The following is a 12,382-nucleotide window of genomic DNA, read 5'->3' as shown; positions in this document are numbered from 1 at the left end:
ATATCTTCTGTCTTTACATCAGAGTGTGTTTGTTTTTAAACTTAGGTGCTTACTGATTTTTCTGAAGATATTGAAGAAGATGATTTGTCTCCAGCAGATGAAGTTTTAATGGAAGAGGCCAGATTGCATGTAGCTTTAATACAGATGGTAAGGATTACCTATAATAATCAGATTGATATGATTTTCTTACTTTAAATGAATTTTTATTACTTAGTATTTTCAAGTGATCCAAAGAGCTATTTGTCTTTTGATGTCAAATATTTGGTTTTGCCTTTATTCAGAGTTAATTTTAAGCCTATATGCTTAGAGTATATGCTATAGAGTATAAGGTTTATTAAAAATTCTAAGCAGTTCTCTTTTTAAAACTAAATTTAGTTTTATTTTCAGTTCCTAATTCTCTCCCTTTTTCTGTGTCTTCCCCTACCCATTGAGAAGGCACAAGAGACAAAGCTCAATACAAATATATATAGTTATGCAAAACAAATTCCTACATCAGCCATGTTGAAAGGAAGAAAAAAGAAAAAAAAAGAAAGAAACGTACTCTTAAGTCCATCAGGTTTCTCTCTTGAAGTAAATAGCATATTTCATCGTGAATCTTATTGAATTGTGTTTGGTTATTGTGTTTCTCTGAGTACCTATGTCTTTCATAGTTAATTGTCTTTTTAATATTGTTGTTATTGTAGAAATTGTCCTGGTTCTGCTCACTTCATTTTGCCTTAGTTCTTACAAATCTTTCTGGGTTTTTCTGAAACCATACCCTTCATCATTTCTTAAAATATAATAGTATTCCATCACATTCACATACCATAACTTTTTCAGCCATTCTCTAGTTAATGGGCATGCTATCAGTTACCAGTACTTTGCCACCACAAAAATAGCTGCTATAAATATTTTTGTATACATGGGTTTTTCCCCCTATCTTTGATATCTTTGAAGTATAGACTTAGCAGTGTTATCACTGGGTCAAAGGGTATGCAGAATTTAATGGCTTTTTGGGCTTAGTTCCAAATTTTTTTCCAGAATGGCTGGACCAGTTAACAGCTATACTGGCAGCACATTAAATAAAGTACCTGTTTCCCCACAAATTCAACAGTTGTCATTTTCCTTTTTTATCAACTTAGCCAACCTTATGGGTATAGGTGATACTTCAGAGTTGTTTTAATTTGTATTTCTTTAATTATTAGTGATTTAGAGCATTTTATGTGGTTATTGATTGCTGCCAGTGGTTGTGGCATGGAATGGCCAGAGATGCTGAATGCCAGAGAGAGTGAAAGAAAAACATGGGCCAGGTGGGAGAGTTAAGAACAGCTCCGTTTGTTGACCAGAAAGAAAGGGTAGATATACTCTCCAAGCTGGTAAACATAACAACTTTCTCATGAAAATATTTGGCAATTGTTAACCACACTGCTTACTTTGTTTCCTTGCGCCTTATCAGTTCTGTGTTGGTATCCTTTCTGAGAACAAAATATTCTACATGTACACTTACACGTAAGGGAGTTGGAGAGCCCATATCTGGAGAATTATCAGCCCAAGGACAAGAGCAGGCTTCAGTGAAAACCTGGCCTGGACTCGTCCTGTTGGAGAGTTTCTCAGAGCTGGCCCTTTACATCTCCCCTTTTCTCAAGATGAAGCTTGAGCTCACAGAAGGCTATCCGTACAGCAATGAGGAGATGAGTAAAGACTCGGATCATGCAGGGCCCTAGGATACATGACAGTATCAAGAAGGCAAGCAAGGGAAGAATGTGAAATAGAAGGGCAATGGTGTTATTCAAGGGGTTTACCTGTCTCAACAAGCACATCAAATCATTAGTAATGCCCTCAGGATCAATTCTGTTATGTTCAATCACTTGAGTGATAGCTGTTAAATCACTTATATCTTGTGTTAAATTATGGCTATGCCATGCCCCATTTAGAGTGTTCTTGATCTTGTCCCAAGTATCATTGTGAGTAAGGTTACTTCAAAAGGGGTTACGCAAATAAAGGCATATCTATAATCATACTGCAGATTGAGACAAGCTTCTATCTCTTGAACATGATCACCAGCCCAAATGAGGGATTGCTTTAATATTTCTACTTGGGATTGGAGTTCTTTGTTGATCTGTATCTCTTTTTCTAAAGTGTGGGAGAAGTTTGCAGCCAGGGCATTTGCATAGCTAGCAGTCTGAACTTAATTCTGCATTGCCACTGTGGACATAGTGAAGGAGGCAACGAGAGTGGCTATAATAGTAATACCAGCAATTAATTGAGCTAGAAATCTTTTGGGACGAACTAGAAGCTGCACACTAGAATGAAGGCTATTGAGAGCATGTGCTCCCACTGATTGGTACCAAGAATGATTTAACTGGACAGGGAAAACGGCATGACTGAGCTGCTGTATAATCATAATAAACGGTAGTGTACTAGGATCTATACATGATGATATATAACAATTGTAACAAGTTACATTGAAAGGCTTGCTCTGCGTAGTTTGGTAACAAGGTCCTGATATATCCTTACAGGAAGATAGGTTTGTAGATAGGAAGAAAAGTGGGTAAGAAAGACACGCTTGTATATAATGTTTACCACTATCCAGTTGTTGTGAGTACCAGATACTATGATTCACGGTTATAGGGCCCACAGCAGCAAGAATCCTCCACAAATGTGGAAAAATCCCGTGCTGACTGGTGATGATTGAGTCGGCCACAAAGTGATGGTAATAAAAAACCCACAATGGTTACAATACCCGTCAGTCCCAGACCAAATATTTAGTTCTGGGCCATGTGGCAGAGTGGTGGTATTTCTCCAAGGGGTGACAAAATTCTCCCACCCTAAAAAGTATTTCGTTATATAGCCTTTGTCCTTACAAGGGGGGTATGGGAGGCGCACAGTGGTATTGGTATATTTTCTAGCTTTCCCAATGTCAATGAATAGCTTAGTGACTTCCCAATCCTGTCCATTCTGAAGAACTCAAATGTCTTTAAAATGTGGTTTTAGTATTAAACATCATCCTTCCCCTATGTCCTGGGACAAGTTTGCGTTATTGGTAAAGTTAATACCAGATGTGTTGTAAAAGTCATGAGTGGAAAAACATAAAGGAACACGGGATGCAAGGATGGAGATGTTAACCTGTGTGAGAATGACCTGTCTTGTAATGTGCCCTTTTCCTCCCAGCAGAACAGTGTTGTTGACTATTGCTTCAGGGAGACCAGGTGGTGGTCTGAAGCCATGGTGGGAAGGGCATGTAGGTCCAGTTAACGCTATCTCCTCCTACCCCAGAAATCATCAGTAGAGTGCGAAGAGTAGTGAGGCCTTTGCATCTGTTCCTCCTCCTTTCTCAGCTTCTTTTGTATTAGGAGTGTCATAATTCTGTTGACCAATGTAGTCACAGGGTCGGATGTTTTTGTCTGGGATCCAGATCAGCTTTTCTGCATCATCTGGGGAAACACAAGCATACCCTTGCCCCCAAGTTAATAGCTTTGCTGGCCCCTCCCAACATCCTGTTTTTGGGTCTTTCCACATGACTGGTATGTCCTCATCATTATAGATACATCTGAATTTTTCCTTTAACCATCACCCTTTTAAGTAAATATGGGAGGGATTGATTGATGCATTGACAAATCAAAGGGGCCATCCCCTTTATGAATATAGATACATAAAGTCAAAAAGAAATAAAAATGCAATTGTATCTTTAAGATTCAAAAAGTCCTTTCTTATACAGCTGTCTGGCAAGGAACATCATCAATGAAATCCTCTGGTCCTTGGTATCTGTTCCAGCCATCTCCAGCACTGCATCTCAGCTTCTTCTTCTTCTCTTCTTGTAGGAACCAGCTTTCTGTCCATTCTCCTACAAAAGTGATCTTAGCACAATTTTTAATTATCATTTCTAATCTTAATAACCTTGATCATTTTTACAAGCTCAAAATTTGAACCATGGCCAATAGTCATATTTAAGAAATTCACATCAGAAGCCAGTGTCTTATACTTTACATTTATCCATTATTAATTTTCTCATTAGGAGGATGAGATGTCACTTAAAGAATTAATAACAGGCTTCAGTACATATATAAATACATTAAATAGTCAATTTTTAACACAATGCATATAGAATCTTAACCTTTTAGTCATGCCATGTTTCTTTGATGGCATTTATAAAATAAACCACAAACCATTTTTCTTTTTAGCATCATTAATTGTAACAAAACTTTAGACAAGCACGATATTAATCAAATAACAAAATAACATTCTCACATTGCTTAAGGAACATTTACAAAACAAGCCCTAAGTGACTCAAATCATTTCTACCGTTGTTCATAAAGCTTTACTAAGTTGGTGCAAAAATCCTTAAGTAACACAAATTCCAGCATATGATAGCAAGCAAAGTTTCTAGTTATTGCAGAATTCCTAGATATCACAAAGTTTCTTAGTCAAAAAGGTGTTGTAATGAAATCTCACATGGGTAACAATAGGAAATTGATTACAGGAAAAATACTATTGCTCTTAGAATCCTTTTAAACAAAGAACATCTTAAGGTGAGTCTTAAGCAGGTCGTATAATTTTTCTGCACATGTTCTAGTTCAAGATAAAAATAAGATTGGATTCTAAGTAAGATAACACAAAAGAGCTTGTATCTTATACTGACTACTTGCTCTGATCACAGAAATTTGCTATAAAAGGAAAAAGCAGGGACATGTGACATACCCAAATTCAAGCTCAAAACAAAATTAGTTATGGTCCCAAATGCCTTTTGCCTTAAACAGCAAGTTTCACTAGTCACAGGTTAGAGTCAAATACAGTTGCTTCTACTCTCATGGAGTTGTAATAAGTAATAAAGATTTACCAGGACTCACATACATATAAGGGATTTCAGTTAGTATCTTTTATTTTCCACTTAAAACTTGTCCTGGTGTAAAAGCCAAATATTAGAATCCTTTCTATCTACTGTACATAAACTTGCAATTTCTCAGCAAGTCAAGTTCATTGTTTAGAATTTACATAACTCAAACAAGTTGTTTTTCCCAGGTCTAATGACCTTGCCTGTGCAGATAGTTTCCAGGGGTCTTGGCAATTTGCAAAATAAGGAGAATTAACATGGATCCCAGGAAGGGGTTAATACTGGCGCCCTTTGCCTGCTGTCCTCTATGCATACAGGAGGACTGTTCTAAATGGGCAGAACCAATCTGGATAAGGCTTTACACAATTCCCTTCTTTCTACGTACAGCAATCAATTAACAGTTTTAGGTTTTAGCATTAAAACAATATCTCCAAATAAATTAGTTAACAACTTTACAAGTTTCATATGTGATAGCCAAATTGTTTTAGCTGTAACTTACTATTAAATACAGACAAACCTAGAAATACCTGATTTTCCCAATGGCAGTTATAAAACATTATAAAAGTAACATAACTGATTTTACACAATTTTTCCATCTTTTAGTTTCAACAAAATTGCTTTGTCTAACATCATTTCTGATTCACAGTGGTGAATTTTTTACAATATAGGAGAATTTTACCACAATTTAGAAATACAATAATAACAGAAGCAGAAAATTTCAGATGACATTAATTGCATTCCCAAATCATTACATATATAAATTATTGATAGAAGATTGGGCTTACCAAACGTAGAGGCTTTTCTTCTCTCCCCACAGTTGCAAAGCCTGGCTGAGGACTGGCAGTGCAAGTCAGACATTTGAAGGGGGAAGACTAAGGACCAGGGAGTGCTGGGAAGCTGTAGAGTCCAGCACCTAAATTAAAGGTCTGAGGAGTCATTGAGGAGGGTCCCTGAGGAACCTTTGCTTCCTAATAGGAGTTGCTGGGCTTTGGGAAACTTGGAGCAAAAATGCTAAGTTCCAGTGGTATGGGAGCAAAGACTTGGGGGCTTGAGAGGAGAGGTTCCTCTGCTTGCCTGGACTTCACTTGCTGTGGGCTTCAAGACACCCGGGGTCCAGGGCTGTTGTCAGTGGGGTATGAGAGGGCAACAAAGTAGCAAAGTAGAAAACAGGGAATAGAGCTTTTGTTGCAACGTGTATTTTAATTTTTTGCAGTTTCAATTTTATTATATTTTAATTTATATTGAGACTTAGGTGAAAAAACATCAAGATAAAAGGTCTAAATAAGAAAAAGCAGCTAATAAATGAGGCAATTATTTTGAAAGGAGGCAACTCTCTTGTACATTCACAGTACATTCTTAAACTTTCCAAGTAGCAAACTTAGGAAGACGACAGCAAGCTAAAAATATTTATCTATTGAGGCAAATCCTATTCTAGAAGTATTTTTGTTTCTCAGGAGTACAGTAAGCAACAGTCTTTCTGGTCAAATATGTTCACATTGGCTCTCATTCTCTGATTTTATTTCTCTGTTTTGGAAGCTTTAAGCCACTTGTTTCAAACTCAAATAGGAATGAGGGTCACTAAATTGCACATAAGGATCTCAGTAGTTGTATGTATTAAAAAAACTACTTATTAACTTTATAGATTTATTTAATATTTTTATGTTATTAAATATTTTCCAATTCTGTTTATAGGATCATTATTAAAGTTCTTAATTCTAAAAATTGGGAAACCATAATTACAATGCATTGTAGAACACATTCTAGATTTTTTAAAGTCCTTCCAATTTTTTATTTATACTAGTCTCAAGGTGATTCTTATTAACCACACAAGAAACAAAACATCTTTGTATATACTTCTGCCATTGAGCTGGAATTCTTAACTCCCTAAAGAGTCTATAGATAGATTGGAAGGGGATATAGAAAAAATATCCATCTTTTGTCATTTAAACTGATTTTTATTCACATTTATAAGTGTATTATTATTTTTAAAAAGGTTTTATATGCTTCACCAGATTACCTATGGTTAACAGAATCTGCTAAAGATTTTTTAGCTGCTCTAATATTTATTGCAGCCCTGGCTCAGTCAGAGACAGGACAACAGGGTGAAAAAATCCTAATGGTTCTAATTTTTACTCAAGTAAATTTTACTTCTGTGTTCACTCCTTAAAAACATTTTTGAAAGTGAGAACTTTGAATTTGCCCGTCAAAGGTGGATGGGACCCTGGAAAAGATCCAGTGAAACCTTATCCTTTCTCCTTGTACTGGGAGACTCAAAGTGCCTCTTTTTCTTTTCCCAATTTGTCTTAGTGCCAAATAGCACTTCAGGTTAGGAGTAACACATTCCACTTAAATTCAAGGGAAAAGTTTCCTGCTTTCTTTCTTATCTCTCTTCACATTCCAAATTTGGCCAGATTTAGAATGAAGGGAGAAAGAAAGAGCATTTTTCCAACAACTTCCCAAAAGTTTCCAAACTTTATTTCTTTCTAATTGTGACCTGACACTTCAACTTGCCTTTTCCATCATATAACTAAACAATAAAACATTTTCCCCTCTCTTTCTCTCTCCCCTACCCTCCTGCTCCTCCGAAGAGACTGGTGTTAAGGAGGGAGAGAAAGAGATAACAGGGTGTCAGATTACACACTCACACAGAAACACAGAACAAACACAGATACAGAGAAGAACACAGAGAGGATTTTTTGAATCCTTACACAAATTTCTTGGCCCTCAGGAGTGTAATGGAAGCCAGGTGCCATGCTTTATTGGGGTCTTGTAGACCCTACTTTTAAAGATGACTTGGGGCAGATCCCTGGCTGTTCCTGAGGCCTCGTCTGCCTTCGGAATTCTTGTGGCTAAAGGCCCTATTTCTCTAAAATATTCACTCATCTGGTTCCCTACAACGTCCTGTTTCTCTAGATCTATAGTCCCTTTGGTGGGGAGCCAAGGACAACATTTTCCTACAGTTTCCAAGAATTCTTGTAACTGGCTGGAGGGTATTAAGAGGCCTCTCTGACTAACTTTTTTAAGACTTTCAGATGATATTCCCAATCTTTTCCACTCGATTGTCCTTGCCCCATTGTGAATTATAATTCCCATATAAGCCTGGTGATACTTAGAAAAAAAATTCGAAAGGAAAAAGATTATCGCCCTTACCTAAGTAGACTGTCCGACTGGAGCTCCTTTGCATGTCCAGGGCCTCACTCCAGGAGACTCACTCTTTCGGAGCCTCTGCTTTCCGACCCCATCTCCTTGTGACGCCACTTGCCTCCAGCGGTTGTGGCACGGAATGGCTGGAGATGGCCGAATGCCAGAGAGAGTGAAAGAAAAACACGGGCCAGGTGGAAAAGTTAAGAACAGCTCCGTTTATTGACCAGAAAGAAAGGGTAGATATACCCTCCAAGCTGGTAAACATAACGACTTTCTCATGAAAACATTTGGCAATTGTTAACCGCATTGCGTACTTTGTTTCCTTGCGCCTTATCAGTACTGTGTCTGTATGCTTTCTGGGAACAAAATGTTCTATACTTACGCATAAGGGGGTTGGAGAGCCCACATCTTGAGTATTATTAGCTCAAGGACAAGAGCAGGCTTCAGTGAAAACCTGGCCCAGACTCGTCCTATTGGGGACTTCTCAGAGCCGGCCCTCTACAATTGATAACTTCTACTTCTTCCTCTGAAAACCACTTATTCATATCTTTTGTTGTTGTTTTTCATTTGTTTTAGTCACGTCCAACTTTTCATGACCCCATTTGGGGTTTTCTTGGCAAAGACACTGGAGGGGTTTTGCCAATGCCTCCTTTGTATCTTTTCTTGTTGTTGTTTTTGCTATTGCTGCTACTGCTGTTATCGTTCAGTTATTTTCAGTCATGTCTGACTCTTTGTGACCCCAGAAATACTGGAGTGGTTTGCCATTTCCTTCCCCAGCTCATTTTACAGATGAGGAACTGAGGCAAACAGGGTTAAGTGACTTGCCCAGGGTCACACAGCTAGTGTCTGAGGCCAGATTTGAACTCAAGAAGATATGTCTTCTTAACTTCAGGCCCAGCACTCTATCCAGTGTGCCACTTTGCCCCTGATATCTTCTGACAGTTATCAAAAGACACTTATGTTTACAAATTTGACTCTGTTCCCTATATATTTTGGAAATGAAAGCTTTGTCAGAGAAATTTGCCAAAAAGGCTTTCCTCCCAATTTCCTGCTTTTCTAATTTTAGTTACATTGGTTTGCTTTATGCAAAACCTTTCTTTAATTTCATGTAATCAATATTGTTCATTTTACCCCCTATGAACCTCTCTTATTTGGTCATAAGTTCTTCCCTTTCCATAGATCTGACAGGTAATTTCTTTCTTGCTTCACTAATTTACTTATGATGTCATCCTTTGCATCTACATCTTCTTGTTTGGAGCTTATTTTGATATATAATGTGAGATATTTATTTATACCTAGTTTCTCCCAGACTGTTTCCTAGTTTCTACCAGACTATTTTTCAGTTTTCCTAACAGCTTTTGTTGAATAATGAGTGTTCATCCCCCATTATCTGGGATCTTTAGATTTATCAAACACAAAGTTACTGTTCTCGTTTGCTTCTGTATTTTGTGATCACCCTATTTCTTACCCAGTACCAAATTGTTTTGACAATTATAGCTTTGTAGTATAAGTGGGATCAAGTGTTGCTGGGCCCCTTTTCTTTCCACTTTTTTTTTCTTTGATTCCTTTGATATTCTTGACTTTTTTGTTATTGCTTTTTTCTAGCTTTATTAAAGTCAACCTTTGGTAGTTTGATTGGAGTAGCACTGAATAAGTAAATCAATTTAGGCAGAATTGTCATTTTCATTATATTGACTAAGATTAATCATAACCAATTACTATTTCTCCAATTAATTAGATCTACCTTTATTCCCATATAAAACAACTTATAACTGTTCACATAGTTCCTGTATGTGTCTTGGCAGGTAGTCTTCCAAATATTTTGTTGTTGTTGCTGTTTAGTCACTCAGTCATATCCTACTCTTTGTGACACCATGATCCATTGTATGCCAGGCCCTTCTATCCTCCATTAAATTTTGAAGTCTGTCCAAGTCCCAGTTTGTTGTTTCCATGACACTGTCTATCCAGCTCATCCTCTACCGTCCTATTCTCCTTTTGCCTTCAACCTTTCCCAACATCAGGGTCTTTTCCAATGAGCCCTGTCTTCTCATTACGTGGCCAAAGTATTTCAGCGTCAGCCTCAGTGTTTGACCTTCCGGTGAAGAGCCTAAATTAATTTCTTTAAGTATTGACTGATTTGACCTCCTTGTTCTCCAGATGACTCTGAAAAGTGTTCTCCAGCACCATAATTTGAAAGCATCAATTCTGTGGCACTCAGCTTTCTTTATAATCCAACTCTCACAGCTATGCATTGCTACTGGAAAAATCATAGCTTTGACTCTATGGACCTTTGTAGACGAGGTGATGTCTATTTTTTAATATGCTGTTCAGATTTGTCACAGCTTTCCTTCCAAAGAGTAAGAATCTTTTAATTTCATGGCTGCAGTCGCGATCTGCAGTGATCTTTGAGCCCAAGAATGTAAAATCTGACAATGGTTCCATTTCTTCTCCCTTTTTTTGCCAGGAAATGATGGGATCAGTTGCCAACATCTTAGTTTTTTTATGTTAAACTTCATACTAGCTTTTATACTCTCCTCTTTCACCCTCATTATGAAGCTTTTTAATTCTTCACTTTCTGTGATCCAAGTATTTTAGGCTCTGTAATTATGTTAAATGAAATTAATCTACCTCTTTCTTTTAGATTTTGTTAATCATTTATATTTTGTAATTGGTTCATAGATTTCAATGCTCCTCTGCATAGTGAATTATCATATTGTCCCAGAAGAAAATCACCCCTGAATGCCATGTAAGAATGTGGCAGGCCAAATTAGTTTTTGAAGCAGGCATTATTACTATGTCTTCAAAATGTATGTGACCTTACTGATGTGGACAGTCTTTCCACCAATGTAGTTCACAACCCCACTATGGTCTTCACATATTGTGTGGGACTCTTGTCTATTTTCTCCCATTAATACTTCATGGATGATCCACCTCCAGAGTACATTGAAAACCTACCCAGAAGTCTTAATAATAGTTAGCATTTCTATAATATTTTAAAGTTCATAAGTCACTTAACAGATATTTATCCCATTTTATCCTCACAACAACCCTGGGAGGGAGGTGCTATTATGATCATTCTCATTTTACAGATAGGGAAACTGAGATGGACTCAGGTTAAGTGACTTGCCCAGAGACATAGAGAAAGAGGAAAGTAAGCTTATGAGGCCAAATTTGACCTCAGGTCTTCCTGAATCCAAGACCAGCACTCCTTTCATTCTGCCACCTAGGTACTGCCATCTTAACATTTCATAAGTATCATGTTCTCTCACTAGATGACTAGCTCATCTCCTTTTTCAATTGTACATTTCCTGGATATCATAGCTTTGACATCAATGCATATGCACAAGTCATCATGGATGTTTAACAGACTACTTACATCTACCATGCCTCTTTCCATCACCCTTTGGGTCACTTGTAACTTAGATTCTTGTGGTATTCCATAGTTTATCAACTTTTTACATTGCAGTCAATGTTGGTTTTAAATAATGGATTTATTATTTTAGGGAGCAGTTTGGGATTGTTGAAAATGCCCAGTTTTCTAGTGTAATCCAACCTCAAAGGCCAGCTAGGCCAGCACAAGGAAAACCTGATTCCAAGACTTACTACATGTGTGATGTTGGGCAAGTCACTTAACCTCAGTTTGCCTCAATCTCTTCATTTGTAAATAATAGTACCTACTTCCCAGGGCTATAGCATGAATCAAATGAGATGAGATATAAAGTACTTTGAAAACTTTAAAGCACTATATAAATGCTGACTATTATTATTATCATCACTAACCTATCTTCTTCTTTTTGTTCAAGTGTGAGCCTAGTACTTTGTTCATTTCTACTGCCTGTCTAACATATATGTACTAATACAAGGGACCAATTAAATGAATTGCCCATCGAACTCCACATCATGCTCTAGGCAAGAGGCATTTTTCATCCATCACTAATTCAGTAATAATATGCCACTTCCCATCCAGTCATCTAATAGCCCACCCAGGCCATCTTACCATCCATCTGCTGCTGCTTCTCCCTGTGTGCACTAGCACCTTCTATACTAGACCTCGGCCTCAACACCTTAGGCTTCTTGGTTACATTTAGACTTGAGTCTTACAAAGCAAATAAAAAAATATATTCTAGATTCTCCTCTTTGTCCTCATGTTTGCCATAGGAATTGAAGTTATAGGGCTCATCAAACAGGTCTGGCTGGTGTCGCATTGCTATCTTGATTAAGTTTGAGGGTATTTCTCCCAGGATGCCTTGGCAGCATGTCTAATAGAGGCATATCCTTTAGAGCTCTCATCTAGTGTTGATTTTTTGCTTGTACCTTCTGAGGACTTGTAAGAGTCACAAAGGAGACAATTCTTCTCTGACCTCCGTGGCTGCTAAAATAATGAAATGATTATTTCTTTTTGTGGATATTACTTTTGCTCCCCAACCT

The 12,382-nt window shown here is 37.5% G+C and overlaps 1 protein-coding gene across 1 annotated transcript in view; it reads left to right on the top strand.

Annotated features, from left to right (window-relative positions):
• Nucleotides 1-12,382, top strand: part of SLC9C2 (solute carrier family 9 member C2 (putative)) — a 109,721-nt gene that overhangs the window by 44,437 nt on the left and 52,902 nt on the right. Inside the window, exon 12 of the mRNA XM_036755503.1 lies at nt 68-147. Coding sequence (XP_036611398.1) covers nt 68-147 — 80 coding nt within the window. The remainder of the gene's footprint in view (nt 1-67; nt 148-12,382) is intronic.

Source organism: Trichosurus vulpecula, chromosome 4 (genome assembly GCF_011100635.1).
Source record: "Trichosurus vulpecula isolate mTriVul1 chromosome 4, mTriVul1.pri, whole genome shotgun sequence".
Taxonomy (NCBI): domain Eukaryota; kingdom Metazoa; phylum Chordata; class Mammalia; order Diprotodontia; family Phalangeridae; genus Trichosurus; species Trichosurus vulpecula.
Note: the sequence above shows the minus strand (reverse complement) of the source record. Positions and strands in the feature narration are given on the sequence as shown.